Source organism: Dipteris shenzhenensis, chromosome 3, assembly GCF_047967505.1.
Source record: "Dipteris shenzhenensis isolate YYH24624 ecotype China chromosome 3, Dip_SZ_1.0, whole genome shotgun sequence".
Taxonomy (NCBI): Eukaryota; Viridiplantae; Streptophyta; class Polypodiopsida; order Gleicheniales; family Dipteridaceae; genus Dipteris; species Dipteris shenzhenensis.
In genome coordinates, this window is record NC_141598.1 from 60,601,920 (window position 1) to 60,624,811 (window position 22,892).

The following is a 22,892-nucleotide window of genomic DNA, read 5'->3' on the forward strand; positions in this document are numbered from 1 at the left end:
TGTTGTAGAGGCACATCTAGTGCTATGATGTAAGCCAAAGGGCCCCACATGGGAGGTTCCTTTGATTGAGGCTAGTCCCACTGATGTAGGGGCTGATTGCCACTGATTTAGGGGAGGTGCCTACACCATCCTCTCTTTCTATGAAATGGAGGTCATTTCTACATTCTAATACATGGATTTTGCCTCACTTGTGCTCTCACTCTATGTACCATGATGCATCTCTTCTATCCCACACTCTTCTACATTTAGTATCAGAGCTCGTAGGCTTTGTAGAACTCATTTTGGTAGTGCCACCTCATCATCTTCTCCAACACCTCTTTTTTTGCTTTCTTCCTCCTTCCTTCTCAGAAATGGTTTAGCTCTATTCTCCCCATTCCTTGCGACTTTTGCCAAGCCCTTCCAGCTGGAGTTTCTACACTATGGGGCGCTCCTCTGGCCCAGAGCATTTCCCTAGATTTGGAGTATTTTGAAATCCATTTTGAGAGGTCCCATCTTGGCATTGTGTAGTAAGAGGAGCATACATTTCTTTAAATGCTTAGGCACAATATGCCTATCATGCCATGCCTTTCTCCTACGCTGTATCACCTGCTGGGACCAGGCTGCTCGGAGGCGTAACTCATCTAATTGGCTTAACTGATGCAATCGCCCCTTGTTTGCTTTTGACTCATCCAAGTGATGCTCGGTAGCAATACAAATACTGGGAATAATAAATTATAAGGGAACGACTGCTTCCAAACCAAAGTCCATACAAAAAGGAGTAAGATTAATAGTGACCTTATAAGTAGTTCTATATGCCCATAAAGTAGAATGAAGTTTGTATGCCATTTAGTCTTGGTTGAGTGCACTATTTTTGTGAGGATAAGATTAAGTGTTTTATTCATGGAATCGGCTTCACCATTGCCACCACGAGGACAATAAGTAGTGGAAACTCTATGCATGATTTTGAATTCAGTCTTGAGCAACTGTACCATGTGATCCAAGAAATCTCTGACGAAAAAACGCGCAATTCTGCTCTTCTGCTCAACCATTGCTAAGCTATCCTAGCACAAGTTGGTCCATGCCTAGAGCTTGCTCTACTGATGAGTTTTGAAGGCCAATGCTTGTTGGAGCAAGGAGAAATAAGAGAAAAGATAGTCAAAGAAGGCGCAGCTCTCCCAGATAAAAAGGCGCACTATTTCAGCAATGCTCTATGGTGAACGTACTTGGGTATTCAAGCTTTATTTTTGCACAAAAAGCCCTCTCAAACTCTTCTTAAATTGTGTGAATTGTGCCGTCCAAGTTGAGCTAGTCTACTGCAATGCATATAGTTTTGGACATTTGATGCTAGAGTAAATGCTAGAGTGATGCTTGAGGATTGAAGTAATGCCAAAGTACATATCAGAGAATGCATTTTCAGTTTGAAATTCAGTTGGGACTGATATTTTGTCAAAATGCCAAGCTCTGAAGGGTCTTCTAATGCTAATCACTTGAAGAAGACTACAAGAAGGACAAAATTCAAAGTGAAGAAGACCCCAGCCAAGAAACTTTGGGAGAAGCCAACAGGGTATGAATATGCTAAACAATTAGGATTCTCTTAGTTTATCTCTAGCAATCTACATTTGTATGGTAAGGGAGATTTCTTTATTTCACAAGATTAGTCATTTTGTAAGAGAGTAGACACTGCCTAACAAAGGTAAAACCCTCTCATGGCTACTTATAAAATTGATAAGTTCGATGGCCGAGGATTCCATACTTGGCAGATGAAGATAAAGTTTATGCTTATGAAGGAAAATCTATGGGACTTAGTCAAGGAAGGAACTCAAACTTCTCAGGAAGGTGAATCAACTACAACAAAAGGTAAAGAAAAAGCCACTGACTCTACTTCTACACCTACAAATGCAAAGAGAATTGAAAAAGCCTATGCCATCATTGCATTAGGTTTGGGTGATGACTATGTACACCACATCTCAGATTTGGAATCCCCTTTTGAAGCATGGCACAAGTTAGACATATTGTTTGGTGCTAGCTCTCATACTTCCAAATTAAATCTGAAAATTAAGTTCTTTGAACTTTAAATGGAGGGAGATAATGTTGCTGCCCATGTCAACACTATGAGAAGTATTATAACACAACTAGCTTCAATTAATTCCCCTATCACTGAGGATGATGCTATGGCAGTACTTTTAAAGAGAATGCCTCAAGATTTTGACAATGTGGTTACTACTTTGAAGAATCTTCCTCAACCCTCATTAGAAGGCATCATTAGTGCCTTACAAGAAGAGGAAAGAAAGAACACTTCAAGAATGGGCAAAATGCATATAGAGGCACTTGCAGTGAAGTTTTCAAAGACCAAGTACAAGGCTTGTAAGCACTATGGGAAAAACAATCACCTTGAGAAGGATTGTTATAGAATCAATCCTTGCTCATAATATGGCAAGAATAATCACTATGAGAAGTTTTGCACAATGAGAAAAAGAGGACTATGACAAATCTGGTTGAAGAGAGAACTCCATCAGCAAATGAAGCATCCAACTTTATGGTAGAAGACAAGGACTTTGCCTTTTGAGCAACTTGTCTTTGAATTTTTGTTTATCATCACTTGGTCAAATTTTGAGGTTCTCTGCCTGAAGTAGTACTCCAAAAAGAATGCTATGTGTTTTGTCTTTTGTAAATCACCTTTGGTCACCATATGATGTAGCCCATTTTTGTAAACCTTGACCCTTGGGCACCTTTGCTAGCATGAGATCCTAGACATAGATTTATCCTTGACCACCATGAGATGGCCATGTGCGACCACCATGAGATGGCATGAGAAACTATGAGACTAGATGTATCCTTGACATTGCAAGAGGCAAACCCTTGAGGGGGGGTATGTTGGGATAAGTATGGTCAAGGGCTTGCTCTATGGTGCATGTGTGCATCTAGGGGATTCACATGCGTGTGTGTGTGTGTGTGTGTGTTGTAGAGGCACATCTAGTGCTATGATGTGTCTAGTGTGTGACCTAAGTGATGATGTAAGCCAAAGGCCCCCACATGGGAGGTTCCTTTGATTTAGGCCAGTCCAACTAATGTAGGAGCTGATTGCCCAACCACTAATTTAGATTAGGTGCCTACACCATCCTCTCTTTCTATAAAATGGAGGTCATTCCTTCATTCCAATACATGGATTTTGCCTCACTTGTGCTCTCACTCTTTGTGCCATGATGCATCTCTTCTATCCCACACTCTTCTACACACCCTGGGTGGAAGACTGTTTGGAAGCAGAGGTGGCAAGAGTGGCTATCTCCTCATCAGAATGGATGAGCACTTGGTCGGAGCTATCACCTACTTAAATGGCCTTCTTGGATCGGGTTAGAGGTTGTGGGGGAATCTCGAAACCGGGCAACAGGGATCCCTTACCCTTTTTTTTGAGCTTCCTCATTGCCTTGCCTAGTGCCTTGGCTTGCATCCTCGTAATGACTTGTAGTGGCACTGCGGCCACATGGCCTTGTTCGATGCTAAGCAGATTGAGGCTGGTTCTCTTTGGCGGAATGAGTGGGGTGGTTGGTCTCCTTGTGGGACAGTCCTGAAATAGATGCTCCGTTCCACATCCCGCACACAAAGGGGTGGGACTGGTTGTGGTTGGGGTGGTGGGCATATGATCCCTGTATGGACAGTCCTTCAAGAAGTGTGGGCCCTGGCATTTGAAATAGGACACCGGAGGGTTTGAAGTGCCTCGGTAGGGCCATTCACTTGCTCTATGGGGACCCTGGCAGGTGTAACATTGGAGCGGGGGTCTCCGAGCGATTGAGTTTAGATCTCTCGCCCTTGTGTTTACAAGGGTAGATAGTCTGGAATACGGGGACTTGTTGATCCTCTAGCGGGAGGTAGTGGATCAGGGTACGACTTCCCTCCTCGTAGGGGTAGTAATCATGAGGTCCATGATCAGGATCCGCGTTTCCTCCCAATCGTTGGGCAATTCTTCAAGCAACACTTGATTGATTGGGGCGATATGAGATAGCGGGGGCTATCGACCTAGTATGGGTGGTGGTAGCGGGGCTAGCTGAGTCCTGTACTAACTAGAGCTAGCCATGGGACCACCTGGAGAGACCTAGGGGTTAGTTGGGGCCGTTAGGGCTAATGGGGGTCTCATTTGATACATGGGTTGGGGAAGGGACCTCGGAAATCGACATTGGGAGGTATCATGATTTCCCCACCTATGGCAGTGTGCACAGTAGAGTGTCGGCCTTGCCCTTAGGCGTGGGCACTCATTGGAGGGGTGGTTGCCATTGCATACCCCACACCAGCAATGTGTGTGTGTGCGCTTGCATACGCATGTGTGTTCGTGTGTGTGTGTGTGTCTGTGAGCATGTGAGTGCACAAGCACATGCATGCACGCGCATGTGTGTGTGTGTTTATAATCAATCAAAGATTTCACCCCCAAAAAAAATGTGTGTGTGTGTGTGTGTGTGTATAATCAATCAACCCCCAACAAAAAAAGTGTGTGTGTGGGTGTGTTTAGATTAAAAAGTCCCGTCAATAATTGAGCCATACAATTAATTCCATCAATTGGATAAAAAGTTAAAAAAGGGAAACATATAAGGAAAAAATGTTTGAAACATCTAAGTTGAAAAATGCAACAACTAGAGTTTGCAAAAATTTCGATCAAAATTAAGAATTTTTAATAATATTGAGTTTGATAAACATAATATTGAAAATATATGTCGAATCCTCAGGCAGTCTAGGTTCCAAGATCGGGGTCCACTTACCTGCCACCATCCAAACAAACTAGGTGTTAGAACATCATAGTTTCATTTGGGTAGACAAGTAATGCCTGTTTTCCTCGACTTGTTATCGCTTTACCTAGGAATATAGACAACCATATGGATTCTTAGACAATTAAACAAAAAATTAGCCACAAGTGAAGTTTAACAAGTGGAGAAGGAGTGAATGAGTGCATGGGTTGAGATGAGATTAGAGGAGGTGTGTGGGGTGGTTAAAAAGAGAGTGTAAAGGGAAGATTTCACAGGGGTAAATGAATGAATAATTCATAGTTGGGGAAGTATACATGTGTGTGTGTGTAAAGAAATAAGTGTTTGTGTGTGTGAGATACATTTACTGATCAAATTTGTGTGTGTGTGTGTGTGTGTGTGTGTGTGTGTGTGTGTGTGAGAGAGAGAGAGAGAGAGAGAGAGAGAGAGAGAGGGGGGGGGGGGAGGTAATATGAATTTTGTTATACTTAATCAAATTATCTTTTTCTTGTAAAGAGAAATAGTTTGTTTTACACAATTCTAGTTATCTATAAGCTCATTATGGCTACATATAAAGTTCCAAAACTATCCAAACATAGAATGCTACAAATAAAGCTAAAATGGTAATAAGCGCAATGGTAGTAAATTATATGAGAAGGAACAATTACTCTATTTAGACTTCCTATAACAATTTATTGTTTTCCATTTAAAGGTGCTTATTAACTAGTAATGCCTTTTGTATTTTTCAAAGATCTAGGTGTTACATCATATTGAATGGTATAAATCACTTAAAGTTCAAATTTATCTTTTTTTTAAACCATACGTGTCTAACTATTTATTATCACTATTTGATGCTCTCTTGTCATACTTGCTTTATAGAGTGATGTTAAGTATTGCAAAAGGATATACGCATGCGTTTGTGGGAGTTCCATAGCTTTGAAATCTTTAATTTATTGCTTGGTTTATTTCTCGTATCTAGAAAAGCGCACATATCATAAGAAAAGTGCATATTCATTGAGACAACAAATTTATTTATATGTTCTTCTAGTGTAAAGAAGTAGAGTGGAAAACTAAACAGAGGAAACCATCCCTTTTTTACTTTCATTAAAATTATCTATGTGCATATAGAGAGTACATCAAGAGGATTGCAATACGTTCACTGATTTTTTATAGAAAAAGTCTAAAAGGGCATGATCCTTACGTAGCACAAACTTCTACAAGTGTGCTAATAACTTTTCCAAATTTTGATTTTGTACAAGGATAGGTAGCATGGAGACATATATTCTAATCAAAAGAAAGAGTGGAGGGATGCTACCTGTTAAGAGAATTCAATGGATAGTATATTAGAAATATTTAGAGAAGGCTATGCCCAAAATGTAGTCCTGGTTGACATTCAGAAAAGAGTATGGCTGCCACATATGTGATTCTCTATCATTCTTTCTTTTAAAACAAGTGCAACTCTAAGTGGAGTCAGTGCCAAGCAAGCAAACTTACCTTTTCTCAAAAGGATAAGGTTGTTTATGCTTAGTTTTATTAAAAGCTAACTAGCTTCATGTAGCACATAAATTGAGTGCGGCATTTAAGACTTTGGTTTTGGAAGAGAAAAACCTACCTATTCTCCAATTGTTTAAAAGGCATGATCGATTTTCTTTTATTTGTATAAGGTTTTAGTGGCGATTAGGCCTTTTTATATATATATCTAGTACATAGTCAGATATCACTCTAATTTTAATATTCTACTTCCCTTTTACGGATATACATGACGTGGTTTTGACATAAATAGTAGACAATCATTGATAACTAAGCATGAGACATGACAAAGAAAAAAGAAGAGAGATGAGATGTGACAAAATTGCAGATATCTTGTAGTACACATTTTTTTAAATGTGAATAAATGTATATGTTTGCCACATGTGCACGCGGCACACGCGTGCACGCACACAAATTTTTTTATATAAATAATATGACGTGTGAAAGTTACCTACAACGTTCCTAAGCATAGATATTTGAAACTTTATAATGTAACATCTTGATTTGAAACATAGGATGAAATGTGGCTTCTATTTGTTCAGTACCTTTAGCTACTTGGCCATATTTGAAGCTTAAGCAATACAAATGGTTGGAGATAAAACGTAACCATTTGTGTTTCCTATATTTCAAAGGGAAGATATGGTGTATTGTAATTGAAGTAGAAAAAAGAGTTTCTAAAACGTAAAATAGTATAATGTATTCTCTATAGTGGACATACTAATCTTATGATTGAGGTCCCACATAGGCTCGATTGATCTCCATCTCTTTATTACATGCTCGATTGATCTCCATCTCTCTATTACACTTATAGCTAGAAGGAGGGCATGTGTTGTACCATGAGGCCACAACGAAAATGGTAATTAGTGCATTGGCTAGTTTTTAGCATGGCTCTTTAGGGTATTTTGAAATTGGACATAGAGTAGTTGGCATTATGTTGTGATTACATGCCCAAATCAAATCAATGGGATGTTTTGTAGTTTAGGTTCTAAGTGCATGCTCTTAGATGCTAGTTTTACTAAAGTATTTCCACCATTTGGGCTTCCAAAATTCTTAATATCTTAGAGGATTGTCAAATCGAATCTAGATTTGCAGCATTAAGAAGCTAAAATTTTGAAAAAGATTCACAAGTATTAAATTTGTGACTTTATGGTACCTATTACAACTTTTGGACTATGTCTATTTTTTAAATTATTAGCCCCAAAGCAATCGTCCTTATGTAATGTATAGATACTCAGGTATTTGCACGATAAACTTATGTATCCTGAGAGGATTGTAAAAGAAGACCATAATATCTGGATGATAGAAGTTGCAAAGAAGCAACAATAGCCAATTACAAGTGACATAATATGATCATAAATCACAAAAGTTAAGAGTCCTAGACTTTTTGTAAAAGAGTTTACAACATAATGCAAAGGAAGGAGAGGGAATCACAACTTAAACAATGAATATGTGAAAAGCACGAAAAGCTCATATTTAAAAACCCAAAATGGAAAACAGTACTAGCCTTCACATTGCTCACCCTTAGAATCTGATGCCATCCCCAAAATCAATCGATGATTTTTAAGGGGGACGTATTGGGATTTGATATCGGAGCTTCGAAGGCGCTTTGCTTTTTACATGAAATAGAGGGTCAATAACTATGTGAATTTTACCAAAATAGGAACCCTTTCCTTTGCAAGGAGGACTAGAGATAAGCAAGAAATAGCATCACTAGTCATGAGGGTGTGATCTTAGAAGGATGAAAAAATGTTGACTGGCGGAATTGAGACACGAGCAAAGGGAATTGGAGGCCTCTCTAGGGGGAAAAGCAAATTGTTAACTTTTGTAGGTGTTTAGGGGACCATGATGCTTTAAAAAGTGAATGCAATGAGGAGGGAGTTTGCTTACTGTGGCTGCCCATGTTCAAATCCTCTGAGACTTGCTGGGTTCAAAATCCTAGTGCCTTGGGTGGATGAGGGGGGGGGGGGGGGGGGGGGGGAGATATCATTTTATGAATAATAAACAGTAGGGCAAGAAGTGAGAACCAGAGGAAACATAACCCAGGGTTCAGCGAGGTTCAAGGAGGTAGTACACGTGAGCGATTGGATGGACACGCGGCAAGGAAAGATTGGTCCAAACGGGCCAACCTTTTTACCGAGCTGACAGAAAGATCCCGGGGGGGGGGGACCTTTTTGGGACCGGCAAAAACGGGAGGCGGCGGAGGGCAAAGAAAGCGCGGGGCGAACTTTTAATGGAGAGGGCAAAAACTTCACCGGGGGAAGCCCTGCTTCTAGAACCAGGCGCCACGTCACGCGGAGGCCAGGGTGCACTTTTTGCACTTTTTGCTGACAGGAAATACAAGAAAGTAAAAAAAAAGTTATAATGCGCGAGTGAAGTGGCCACTAATGGAGGGGTTAGGGACTAAAAGGGTGGATTAGTGACAAAATGGGGGGATTAGTGATCTTAATCAGTCGTCGTCTCCACGGACACCCAATCTACTATGATAAGGTTCCACTACTACTCAAAAAGCTCTCAGCTTTCAAGCTTTGCTTGCTGCACAGAAGCTCATCAGCTCCTCTCAATTGCTCACAGCCATCCTCTTGCGACAGATTCCTCTTCTCTCATAGCTCCTCTTGCTCCGCCATGGATGCTTCTTCCCTCTCCGATCACCGCCTCTTCTTCCTTCGCACCCTTATCTTGCATCGCCAAACCGCTTTCTCTCGCTCCCCTTTCCATTCCCTCTCCCTCCCCATCCTCTTCTCCCCCTGCACCTTTTCCGCCGGACTACCCGTGTGAATCGGCCCCCCTCCCAACCTTGGATGCTTCATCCCTGCACTTGACAGCTGTTGGAAGCTTTTGCTTGCCGGAAGCCTGTGCTAGAACGTGCCGGTTTCAGGATCCGGCCTCTGGCTGCTCGAGATGGTTGGGAGTTGCCAGCTTTTCATCCTAGTCTCCTCCAAGTATCAGCTTTCGTATCCAGCTGACCCAACCACTCTCGTAAGCAGGTCTGTGGAAAGATTCGAAGCTCTCGTTTTGTGATTTGCCCAAATGAAGGTTACGGAAGCGACCTGCGATTTCTGTGGAGGAGTGCGTTCCACGGTATATTGCAGAGCAGATTCGGCTCGCCTTTGCCTATCCTGTGATCGACATGTCCATGCGGCCAATGCTCTTTCTCGGCGACACTCGCGCACGCTTCTTTGCGATGGTTGTAGCGTACGACCCGCAGCTGTGCGGTGCCCGACCGATAACGTTTCTCTTTGCCAACAGTGTGATTGGGACACCCACGGAAGCTCTCCCGTAGCCTCGCAGCACAGGCGTCACACAATCGACTGTTTCACAGGTTGTCCATCTGCAGCAGAGCTTGCTCGCCTTTGGGGTTGTGAGGTCAGCGATGCTCCAGCTGCTACCTCTTCAACTGCTCATGTGGTTGGTGAAGTCCTACTCGGTACCCAGCAGGTCAAAGGTGGCGGCAATTGTTGGGTCACTAGAGGTGCTACGTCTAGCTCCTCCATGGCGGAAGCTAGGAACGTGGAAATGACCCAGAACCTGGATTCGTGGGCCGTCACTCCTCAGCCGAAGAATGACTCTTCTACAAACACACTTTACTGTCATGTTGTCTGTGACGTAGGCGTGAAGAACTCTTCCAAGGTATGTATATGTATATAAAGTTAGTCAGAAATGCCTACATCACGGCTACAAACCGGGAAGAGACTCTCACATTGTAGAATTCGTCTAAATCCGTCTTGTCGTGTTGAAGGACGAAAGGGGATTATTTTATAATAAGTTTCAGGGATTTCATTCTTCTTTTACTTGCAAAAAGTTGCAGTACGCTGATTTAAAGTGGATGCTAGACAGTAAACGAAATTGTCATCATGAGTCCTTTAGACAAGGACATTTATGATTCTTTTCCTCCAGATGGAACTGTCGTTGAGTACTGTCTCTCTGGCTTTTAAGTAGTCTCTGAAAGGTTTGTGGGTGTGCTGCTTGTCAGGATAAGTTTTCAGTACGGTCTGTTGGACCGGACATGCAGATGCGGAATGATCCTCATGTGGGGACTAAGCCCGAACCAGAAATTGTGCAACAACTCCTTCAGTTGCAGAACCTGCAGCCTAAAAGCTCAATACAGCAGCCACAATTGCAGTCTCAGTCTTACTTATCGTCTCCTGTTCCAGTGTTATCCCAATCAATGAAACCTCCTCTGCTAACACAGAGTCAGCTACAAGAAAAAAGGAAGCAGCAGCAGCAGCTTCAGTACCAGCGAGAGCAAGAGCAAGAGCAGAAAAAGCAGGAAACTCACCGGCAGAATCAACAGACGCTCATGGTGCAACTTTTGTCGGAAGATTATCCCCAGTACTCTCAACAACCCAAGTCTGAGAACAGTACAGGTTGCATTCCTCAAGCGGATGCCTTTTGGCATTCCAACTCAGAAAGTCAAACAAATCAGGTATTTTTGATGACATGCTGACTTTGTTTTCTAATCACATTATAATTCATTGGCAACATAATGTGGTGGAGACGTAATGCTTTAGCTGAGATAGACATAGCATACTTGAAGCTCTCAGCTTACAATACGTGCATTGGGGATGCGAAAGAGGGAACATTTACATGCTGCAAGAGGATGAGAGAGAAAATCACGTCATCTTTTGGGCTTACCGACTCGGGCTGAGAGGGCCTTCTAATGAAATTTAATATAGTGGATAAATTCTCTTTTCCAAGAGTATAAGCCATCCCATGGTGGTAGCTTCATGAAAATAGGCCATGGTGGTAGCTTCATGAAAATAGGCTATAACATAATCAAGATTGCCCATCGTTGAGTCTGTGGGTTACATCCGATTTCTCTTGGCCAATAGTACGATCTGAGCTACCAGATAATTCTGCAAGATCCTTCCAACCATCTTAAGTCAAATTGTTCCTTAAGAAGATCCTCTTTATAGGACATTAACACATCAAAAGTATACAGGTCTTTCTTGTTCCAATCACATCTTAGATCCTTTTCCCTCTCTCTCGTCATTGTACTACACTCCAGATCAATCTCTTGGGCTTCCCACTTTACCACCCTGGGATTCAGAGGGGAAATATCTTCATCTTCCAAATCAATAAATGAGTGATGTGGAATCTCTACAGCTGGCTTCATGAGTTAGAACAGAGTTTACTAAGGCTTCTGAGCTAGCATACCTTGGAGATGTTCTTCGGGCAATGCGTTAAGCTGAGATAGCAGCAGAACTGCAGCAACACTTCTTCTTAAAGGAGACAGTAAGGTGAACTGTTTGGGGTGAATTAGCTTGCTCTCAAATGAAGCCGCACCCAAATAAATGAGAAAATGGGGCACGATCAGTCGTATATTCAGCACAAAGAGGATTGCATGAACTAGGAAAGTGATGACTGTCTCCTCATGGAGGAGCATCTCATTCGAGATACAGAAAGTCAGCTCTAGGCTCAAGTCCTTTTGGCTGTCATCGACGTGACTTTTGTGCTTTTGAAAAAAGTACAGGAAACCATAGTGTGAGTCCTAAATTCTTTTGGATGAGAACTTTGCATACCTTATTTCCTAGAGGTTTTAATTTGGAAGGGACATCAGCTCATCACAACAGTAAGAAGGCTAGTCAAAAGAATCCTATGTTTTGGAGAATTGAAAGGCTAAGAACGTTTGTCCTAGTAGCAACATTAAAGTTTTCCAAGAGTTCTTTTTTGTACTTGGACTGTGTGAGAAACACGCTAGATTTAATCCTCCATACTTCTATACCAAGACAAATGCAAAGAAATAAATCCTTCATATCAAATGCTTTAGTAAGCTAGCTTTTATCTTTCACAACAGAATAGCATTGTTTTTGGTAATGATTATACCTCCCGAGTGCCGATAGAAACTCAAAATGAAGACCTTTTGTATAAATGCATGCTCAAGTATGTGTGGGTGTGTATGCTTATACTATGGTCTACACCCACTGTTGGGCACTGATGACTCCAGTGGGGATGTCATAGGAGATAGTCTCTGCTATGCGTGATGGAGTTTATGGTTTTCAATCTTATGAGTGACTATCGTGAGATTGAAACTGCACTGTGTGTTTTATTTTTAGAGGATGAGTTTGGGCATATTCCTGGATTCATCTAGATGTATAATAGCATTTTTGTTAGATAAACTCACAGTGGGTATAGCAAATTTCACCTTGTGAAGTTTTCGTCCAAGTTGCGGCCTGCTGGTATTGTGATAATTCTTTCTATCTTAAATGGTGCATTGCCCTATCAGTTAGATTTAGATTTAGATGCTCGTTGGGGAGAGACTAAAATGAAAACGTTTATAGACTTCACAAGCAGTTGTAGCTTGAATGAAGAGATTTTGGACTACCTTTTTGATTAGCCTTCTCCTTTAGTGCTAGCCTTCGTCATGGCTGAGTCTGCCCTTCACCTCCGGAGTGCCGACAGAAACTCAGTACGAAGACTTTGTATAAATGGATGCTCAAGTATGTGTGGGTGTGTGGATTTGTATGTGTGAGAGCATATTTTTATACTATGGTCTACACCCACTGTTGGGCGCTGATGACATCAGTGGGGATGTCATAGTAGCTAGTCCCTGCTATGCATGATGGAGTTTATGGTTTTCAACCTTGTGAGTGACTATCATGAGATTGAAACTGCACTATGTTGTGTTTTTAGAGGATGAGTTTGGGAATGTTCCTGGATTCATCTAGGTGTATGGTATGTAAGGTGCCCACGGTCTTGTGGGTTGAGGCAAGCTGGAAGAGAAGTATTGATAATTATCTTCTCCTAATTAGCTCATTCGGAGTAATTGTAATTCATGTTTATCTATCTCATAAAGCTTGAACACATGAGTTCATAATTCTTGACGATCATAAGAATGCTGTCAACACTAGCAACACTTGGTTCTGTAATCAGCTGCCAATCATACTCTATAAAATGAGCTTCAAATATACATTTTAATTGGTAGATGATATTAAAAGATAATTGATTAAAAATGTAATAAGATGAACCAAACTCAAACACATCTCCTGACCATAATGATTGCTATAAAAAGGTCGACATTTTTATTTTTATTTTTTTCCAGAATAGCCAATAAGATAAAATGAGGTCAAGCAATTATGTAAATGATATGTCTATCATATATAAGTTTCATCATATCACTGTCATGATAGAATACGAGTGGAGTCCAGAAGTTTGGTTTTGAAATATCGGCAGGTCTTTTGGCGTTTTCACTGGATCATTGCCCATGACATGTTGGAGATTCAAATTTACAAGCTTTCCCTTTTGCACAGCAGCTTTGGGGACCTCATATTGAAGACCTTGGGATTTGTGAAGAGGATGGTACATGTGGTGGCTTCGAAATGTCTGATGTTGATCTTACATTCGACAACTACGATGACATATTTTCTGGCTCTCAACTGCAACCTTCGGCATTTGAAGACATGGTTTCAGCTTGTTCATCCATGGGACAAAGTGGATCATTTGCTGAGTCAAATATGCACATGGAGAGCATTCCTGAGGGTGACATGCTAGACTCTCAAAATGTTAGTCTTCAAACTCTCTTCTCCTCCATAGACTATTATATATTGTGGGGAAGGGTTTGTCTAATCCTTCTGGGCTATGAATGATGCATCTCACAATGAATTTGTATGTCATTGCCAAATCCATTTTCTTGTAATGAGATGTCATGTAAGACGTTTTGATATTATATGCCATCTGTGGTTTCATTATGCCATGCACTCTTTTTTATGAGCATGCCAATAATGTTGTAGGACACTTTTCACATTTTTAAAATTAAATTCACGGACCAGGGAATAACGGTATTGCTAGTGGTGTTGATTGATGTATAACGTGTGTTTTCTGGAAAAGAAACATCTTGTGCATGGAACCGTATGTCAAATGTTACAGTGCATGGCTCTTAGTTCTGACAGGTTGGATGTGTGTTCTTATATGAGGCAAAGGTATCGAAGCAAAGCTACCGGTATCGAAGTAAAGCTAGCATGCTAATTTATAACACTACAATGATGCTATGGTCTGCTGTATTCTGAGTTACAAGATACTTTCTGGGATTACCCAAGAGATTCAGGAATCTTTTGAAACCCAGATGGCAGCTTATGCTTGGGTACTGATGAGAACATAAGCATACCTTTGCTTACTAAGTTCGTCTTCTTCTTTCTTTTTTCCCCCCCTTTGTACTATTGCTTGTTCTTTATGAAATTTGAAATTTGTGAGATTAGATATATTCTAGTCTTACGAAGGTATATATATAATTGATTAAGTTCATTGTGTGGTTAGAATAGTTTCGAAGGGGATGGGATGTGATGTTGGCTTTAGAAGGTGAGACATGCTTTATGATTAGATCTGGTGATTAATCTGATTGATTCTTTACTGTGCAGGCTTGTGTGACAGGACCAATGGGCTCCTTTTCACCAGAAGCTCATGTTCCTCAGGCTACAGGTTCAATACCTGCTGGCCCATCTCAACCTGGCCAAAGCTCAGATGCTAGAACTATTTATCAAAGAACGGCAGACTCAACTGCTGTCTGTATACCATCATTTTCTTTGCGGCCATCTCGATCGAGTCTTTCTTTGTCATTATCAGGATTGAGTCGAGACAGCAATGGTGCTGATTATCACGACTGTGATGCGTCATCTATCTTCTTGAACGGGGAATCCTCATGGGATCCTACAAGTCCAGATAGTGCATGCCTGGCTCAAGCAAGAAATGATGCTATGCTTAGATACAAAGAGAAGAAAAAACATCGACAGTAAGTATGCTGTGCAGATAATTTTTTCTTCCTTAGTATTTTCTTCACCCTTAGGCTTTGACTACTTTTGGATTGCATGTATGATTATTCATTACATGGTGATGAGCTCTTATTGCCTTGTGTGCCTGGTTGTTTAACTTCTTGTTATAAAGACTTCCTGTTTCCTTTAGCTTGGGAACTGTTTTGTTTGATTGGACAGCTTTGATAAAAAAATCCGCTACGAGTCTCGGAAAGCTCGTGCAGACATCAGGAAGCGGGTGAAAGGTCGTTTTGTGAAGGCAGGAGAAGCGTATGATTATGACCCTCTGTCTGTAACAAGAAGTTATTGAAGACTGTGTTCAGGAATCCTGCTTATGGACTCTTGTGACCAAGTTTGTAAATGACTTCTTGTTGCTTATCTTGATTACCTTCGGCCAAGAAGCAGGCTTCTAGTTCTGGTATATGTACACATACAATAAAAAAGAAAGCGACCTTGTGCAGATTTCCAAGAATGAGATAGCTCTGTGCTAACAGCACGTAGGTGAGACAGCCTTCGATGATAGCACTAAAAAAACTCTGAGGTTGTATTCTTGGTCTGCACTAGAGTCTAGGCAGCAGTTTCTTAGCAGACGCTGCTGCTTCTTTAGGAACTGTCTGTAGTCCAGCAATGGAGCTTCTCGTTCCTTCTTGCAATAATGCAAAATAGACACAGGATTGTAGAGTCCTGGGTAATCAAAGTGATTGATGCAGCATGGAACAGGGGGGTCATGATACTAGTGGGTGCTTACAGAAGCCAATTGTTCCTATTCTAAAGTGGGGAATTCTCATATATGACATATGTGAATGATGCAAATGTTCCTCCAATGACAAGGAGCTGAATGTGATACATATCTTTTTATTTTGTCAATATGACTTAACAGTAACATGGTCCACTGTTTGTGATATTTCCTTGCCATGGGGTCCATAATACTGTTTCAACTTACCTTTGCGAACTGGTGCCATTTTATACTTTGTTAGGCCTCATTTGGAATCTCATCATCCAGTATATTATAAATTCTCAGTACCTGTGAGAAACTTAGACATGTTCTGAGTTGAAAAAGTACCTAAATACGGGTGACCAATCTCTTTCTGTGTTTAATTATTTGAAACACAGGCAGAAAGACTTATTCTTTGAAGCTTAAGCTTTTTCATTTCCCTGTAATTGATCGATTTTTTAAAATAACTTAATATGGTAATTCTTAATATGAAATGGTGGTTTTCCGATTCTGAATGTTCTAGGTAACAATTGCAATTGGAATGAACTCCTGGTGAGCACCAAAAGCAATGTGAGCACCGTGCATATGCATTTGAACCTGTAAACGATTCATGATATTTGTGTTGATATGTGCATTTGAGATGTAATCTAGGATTACCAGTAATCTTAATGGTGATGTGTAGTAGTTAGATGAAATGTTTGTAAGCCACATGGAGATGGCCTTACAGAATATTTAAAGAAGTGCAGCTGCATGAAGAAAACTCGTTCAGTCTCCACACTCCCTATATACATGGTTCATGGTCTTGCATAAACTACATAAGAGAGGCCTAAACTGGATTTTGAATGACTCAAAATCAGTTATACAAATCATCCTGGCTGTCATGCACATAAGGTAGCATGGCATCATGAATTAACTACAAGCTTGGCATTTACCATCATCTATGATACATGTTGGGGACAATAACACATTTTGAGATAATCATTTCTCAAGTATTTGTTCTATCTGAGACAATATCGCTATGAATCTTGAGGCATTCACATTTAAGATAATCGTCTGTTTGTAATTAGGGGAGAAACATTAATCCTTTGAAGTTAATTATGTGGGACAATCATTGGGATTTACTTGCTCTTGACTGGTTTTATTTTTAAAGATAATGTTAATACACCTTCCCTTGAAATAATCACTTGTCTCCGATTGAGATGAGATAATGAATTCTCTTTAATTCACGTTTATTATTTTATCTTATCATCAGAATTATGAAGTTTAAAATGATAGGAACCAAGGTATGGTTCATGAAGCATTTTTTTGAAGGCAATATATATTATTCTGGTGTTCTGAAAAGGCATTTGGATGTTATGGAAAATTTGTTATGTGAGGTTATGTGCATACATGTATGATACATGTCTCACTCCAATCTTTGTAAAGGCCTCCTCTCCCATCCCAAAACTCCAATTTGTGTCATGTGCATTGGGGGTTCGGGTCTATGTACCACGTCCGTTGACAATGAGCTACTATTCGGACTCTTTGAATTGAACCACCTATTTAGTCCTCCCTGCTAGTCTCCTCTCTATCACCCTCATATCTAAGGAATCTGCCATCATTTAGGACTCAAAATGTGAGTGAAAGAGAGTCTTTAGGTACCGACCACCAAAAGTAGAATCTTGTCTCCGAGTCCTTGCACTCTATGTCTCTAAATCTGCAATGGCAAGTCTGTCAAGCTCACCCATTCTCCCACTTTGCCAGCCACTCTCGAGTAAGAGTGTGACCTGTGTCAGTCATATTGAGGAGGCTGTTGAAGAGAAGGTTGTCGCCTCCGTTCTTCAACATACATGCGGTATCTCCAAAAGAGACGTCCTTTCAACGAGTCCCAAGGTCTAAGGACTGCTGCTGCTGCAAGCGTCTCCTCTGATAAGCCCTCACGTGGGTAAAAATCCAAGGCGTGCCAGGCTCACAGGACTCTTCTAGCTCTGGTCAAATTCTTACTATGCGAATAGCAAGCTCCTTCCACCTCACAATGAGCCTCACCAATAAAGCCCTATCCTAGCACTCCTCAAACCTCCTCTAGACTGCGGCTGACTAATGATCCACTATGGGATCTTCACCCTGGCTAGGCTGCCATCTCCTGTTGACCAAATGAAATTCCTGCGGAGTCTCTTCACTTGGCCAATGCAAGGCCTAATAGGAGCCTGGCTAGGCTGCCATCTCCTGTTGACCAAATGGAATTCCTAATGAGTCTCTTCACTTGGCCTATGCAAGGCCTTGAAAATGGCCAATAGGAGCAATGTAGCAAGTAAAACCTGGTTTGTCAAACGCTCAAAACCTGGTTTGTCAAACGCTCAAAAGAAGCTGGGCCAATGCTGCTCCACTATGATGTCCATGCATATGTGACAATCCAAATATTTCATTGTTGTCCCTCTAGGAACCTAATTTAAGTCCATGCTGCTCCACTATGATGTCCATGCCTATGCGACAATCCAAATATTTCATTGTTGTCCCTCTAGGAACCTAATTTAAGTCCATGTGTGGACTCCACTGAGGCTGGAGTGAATCACTGACCCAAATCCCGTAGGATTTTTGCTAGTTTATGAGAGCAAAGCTCCAGAAGCCAAGCAAAACAAGAACTAAAGGCCACAAAATTGGCCAGTACAACCTCCAAGTAGACTATTGTATCATCCGCAAACTCAACATCTAGAAGCTCCTCTAAAACTGTCATGTACACCAACCAGTAGTCACACTTGGCTGCATTATCATGTATCCATAGCATAATTCGCAACATATGCAGCACATTTTGGAGTCCAGGCCCTATTTAACACTAGTTTGGCAACATGACATAAAAGCATAGTTACCAGGGAACGACGTTCCGTCTTCCTGGAATGTGGGAACAACGTTCCCAGGTTGAGCACCCACCGAGAATGCTCGAGAACGTTCCCAGTTTAGGGATCACCAGGGAACATGGCTGGAATGGCCAGGGAACGGACATAACGTCTAGGGTTTGGCGTTCCCAATTTAGGGTTGCGTAGGAACGTATGTAGCCACTGACTGGGGGTTTTCCCACTCTCCACCCTCCCTCCCACTCCCTTCTACTCCCTCTCCTTCCACTCAGCCCCCTCCCCTCCCACTCCCTTCTACTCTCTCTCCTTCCACTCCCTTATGACTCCTCCAAGAGGCGTTGACATGGACCAAAAATCCGAGTAGTGGAAGGAGGTGGATCCCGTGGCCAAGTATGCCAATTCGAAAGGAGGAGGAGCATGCAATTGGCTTTTGTAAAAAAGGAAAAAGTGGAGGGGCAGATCGAGTGCAAGCTTATCTATGCAAAGTTCCAAATAAAGGCATTAATTGTTGCCCTGATGTTCCCAATCATGAGCATGCACATTTTGTGGCACTTGTAGAGAAGTTGGACATGGAGGCAAACAAACGATTCGCCATTCTTGATCCTCGAGGTCGACCACCAGTGCCACCACCAGCCCCAGGTGCAGCAACTCCTGCTGCTTCCATGTTTGCCTCCTTCTTTCAGGAGAAGAGCTTCATCCATACCTTTAGGGGCTGCCAGTTCAGGGGCTCCAAGAGTTGTGCAGGCTAATGCAAGAGTAAATGGAATCTGCACAATGCATAACATAGTGACAAATCAAAGTGAGTGCAATTGTGCCTAAACAATGCTAATTTCATCCCTATGGATGCACAACTTCTTGGTTCCTTCTAAGAAGAACTAAGAATATTACAAAGATAAAAAACCCCATACAAACATCATCTACATTTGCAACAACAATGCTTACCCAATCATGCATTCCTATCCCATTGGTAGACTTAACCTCCTCTCAAGAATTGCCTAGCATCACTCGGGTAGAATCCCAACACCCTTATCACTCAATAGACAAGTGCAACACATGTGCTAAATGCAATGACCAACCCTCTCTAGTGAGTGCACTAGACCATGGTAGCACCTCACAAGTGTAGCTGGGAACCTCATGGCCTATGTAACCTATGGAAACCCCAAGTGTACGAATAAGCTAACCCTCTCATCAAGGCTTTAACCCTCACTTGCATTTGAGAACTCCACTTAATTGCAAACCTCACCATACATTTGGGACATTCACCACCCACTCACATTCTCAAACAACTGAGATAATGACTAGCAATCCCAAAAGAAACATCCAAAGAAGACAAAGAAAAACATAAGGGAACAACCTTAATCAAACATCTAGCTCACACCTACTAAAATTGAACCTAGAGATAGGATGATCTATTGGTGCTATTGTCCATTCAAATAGTTCATCTTCAATAATGGAACATAAGAACCACAATAATGGAAATAAACCTTCATCTTCCACCAACATAATGACTTTTATTCCTATGCTTAATGTATTTCTTATCCTAGGCAACCATATTCCCATTTTCCTCATATTCTCTAGGTTTCCACTTTGACTCTAAGTGAGTAATAGGTCTACCCATAGTGAAAGTAAAGAAAATTTCCAAAAAAATCACCCTTACCTTGAAATATGCCAATGATTGCCAAAAGACCACTTCTAAGCACTATACTTGCAAAAGTTAGGGAGATAATCCATTAAATCTACAAGAGGAATGGTTAATGATCACTGAAAACATCCAACCATACCTGAAATTTTGAGAAAACAAATCTAGATAAACAAACCATAGCACCTAAACAAACCACTTCTCTCACGACCCCACCTCTCACCCTATCCTTGCCTCTAAGCCATACTTGTAATGTGACTTGCAGCCTCTCCAACTCATCATTTCTCTCATGCTATCCTTGACATGTCTCTCACCCTATCCTTGCCTCTCACTTAGCTAGCTAGAGACTTATAACGTAACTTTTAGCCTCTCTAGCTCGTCTATCTATAGATGTGCTGTCTCATTTCAAAAGATAATTGCAAAAGTTCCCTCTTGTCCTTCTACTTTCTATCCATTAGGGTTTGATACAATGTCCCTAAGATGATCTTGACCCTCTAGTTGTGTTGAGGAGAAATCTCAACATCATGTGCATATATATATATATGCCATTAGCTAGAGAGTCCTTAGATGACACTAAGATTTCCTAGACCTTACCCTTGTCCTCATTCTAAAAGGTCATAGGATTTTCTATGTATTCATTTTTATAATTATTTAGTGTCCATTTAGTCATTTGTGCTTATCTTCCTCCTTATTTGTGTCCTCTTTAATCCTTCTCTTCTTCTCCCTCCTACTATGTCATGGTATCAATGCATACGTTGACTTTCCCTAAGACTTCTTCTTGCCTACTACTTTAGATCTATACTTTGTGCTCTATTCTAAAAGGTGATCAAAAGTTCTATGTATTCATTTTTATGACTAGTCTAGTGTTAATTTAGTGACTTGCATTTTTGTCCTTCTCCTTAGTTGTTCCTTATTTCATCCTTCTCCACTTTCTCTTCTCCTCCCTCCTCCTGTGTCTTTTTCTAAGGCTTCTTCTTGCCTACTATTTTAGATCTTCACTTCATGCTCTAGTGCTGGATTGACCCTTCATTTTAGCTTAAAAATCTCTTGAAACAAAGATTGGATTTCCAATCTCCCCGAATTCAAGAGAGTTCTTTACTGATGTCTTGCCCTCCCTTGTCTTTCCACATGATGCTTCCTTTTCCTTTCTACCATCCTCTTCACCATCTACCACAAAGAAAATTTTAATCCAAAATTTGTCCAAAAATATACCTATATCAAAAATTTTTAAAATGTTGATCATATATGGAATTTTATGTGCTCTCACCCGTTCATGGACTAAGTACATGTCTATAAAAACTAATAGAATTCCTTCTCATGTTAGTTGAGAAGGAATGTACATGCATATCATATGGGAGGAAGCCTAATAAGAGAATTTCTCTACAAATAAACAAGGCACAATATTAAAAAGTTGCTTTTAAGTTGCCATGACAACAAAACTTATGGTTTGAATCCCACCTGAGCTATCAAAGCTGGAACCTCTCTATGTATGTTTTCACTTTCATTACCACCAACATTATTACACAACCTTGCAGTGCCTTACAGTCCCTTCATGAAAAGAAAATTTGGAAAACACCAAAATTGACATCACAGATTGAGAATGTGAGGCTCTTAGATTGACAATGTAAAAAATAACCATGCTCTCTGATATCTCCCTTTTTGGGGGTGTAATAACTAACATCATCATGCTATGTAGGGACAAATATATTGCAACTACCCATCATACACATGGTTAGAGTAGTGCATAAATGCACAGATCATAGGTAGTGGTAGGCATGACAACAAGGCAAAGAGAAGAACTCTAAAATTCCTATGTGATAAGGAAAAACCACATCCATAGTAGCTCAAACAATGACCTATTATAATTGTGTCCCATAGGCCAACCAAGGGTGGTTGAGGAAGACAAAGGTGACCTCGGCGAGCCCAATCCTTTAGAGATTCACAAAATTAACATGGCTTTTTCCTCATAACCTTTCTCTTTGGTTGTCAAGTCAACCTACAATATACTACAAGTAAATGTCATCGTAGTGCAATAAAAAGTATTCCACACACATACTTGAAGTAGTGTTGTGTTAGACAACATAGTAGTCAAAGCAAGCTTGTGCCTTGAAGTAGCATCTTGTGCTATGAAGGACCAATAAATTACAAGTACGTGTGATAGTCATGTAGTCATGCTATAAACACATGGAGTGATATAAATGAGAAACTATTCAACATGCACACTTGAAGTAGTGTATTGTGTAAGAGAGCACAATAGTTAAGCAAGCATGTGCTTTGAAGTAGTATAGTTAAAAAAACTTGTTCTTTGAAGCAATATACTCTTATATGAAGCACCGGCAATTAGAACTACTTCATAGGCATGTTACCCATGCTATAAACACATGTAATGCTATAAACTAGAAATCATTCAGCATACATGCTTGAAGCACTGTATTTTTGTTAGCAAGCATACTATCCTAATCAAGCTTGCACGTTGAAGCAGTCCATTGACCTATGAAGCACCAAGAAATTACAAGTACATGTCATAGTCATGTACTTATGATATAAACACATGTAGTATTATAAATAATAAATCCTTCAGTACGCTTACTTGAAGCAGTGTATTGTGTTAGAAAGCATAGTAGTCAATGAAAGCTATGAGGCAATAATTTATTACAAACACATGTATAAACTCAAGTCATAACTATGTGAGAGTCATGTACTCATGCTATAAACATATAGTGCTAT

At 40.7% G+C, this 22,892-nt stretch overlaps 1 protein-coding gene across 2 annotated transcripts; it reads left to right on the forward strand.

Moving 5' to 3' along the window:
- The first annotated feature begins 8,757 nt into the window (after positions 1-8,757).
- On the forward strand, positions 8,758-15,969 carry LOC147904108 (zinc finger protein CONSTANS-LIKE 10-like). Of its 2 annotated transcripts, none has more exons than XM_087370622.1 (5): positions 8,758-9,866; positions 10,210-10,662; positions 13,487-13,738; positions 14,591-14,961; positions 15,161-15,969. In XM_087370622.1, the coding sequence occupies exons 1-5, from the start codon at positions 9,267-9,269 to the stop codon at positions 15,288-15,290; spliced, it is 1,806 nt and encodes a 601-aa protein (XP_087226748.1). In that variant the 5' UTR covers positions 8,758-9,266; the 3' UTR covers positions 15,291-15,969. The 2 variants fall into 2 exon arrangements, with proteins under 2 accessions (XP_087226748.1, XP_087226753.1); XM_087370627.1 differs by having other exon boundaries at positions 13,490-13,738.
- The last annotated feature ends 6,923 nt before the right edge of the window (positions 15,970-22,892 follow it).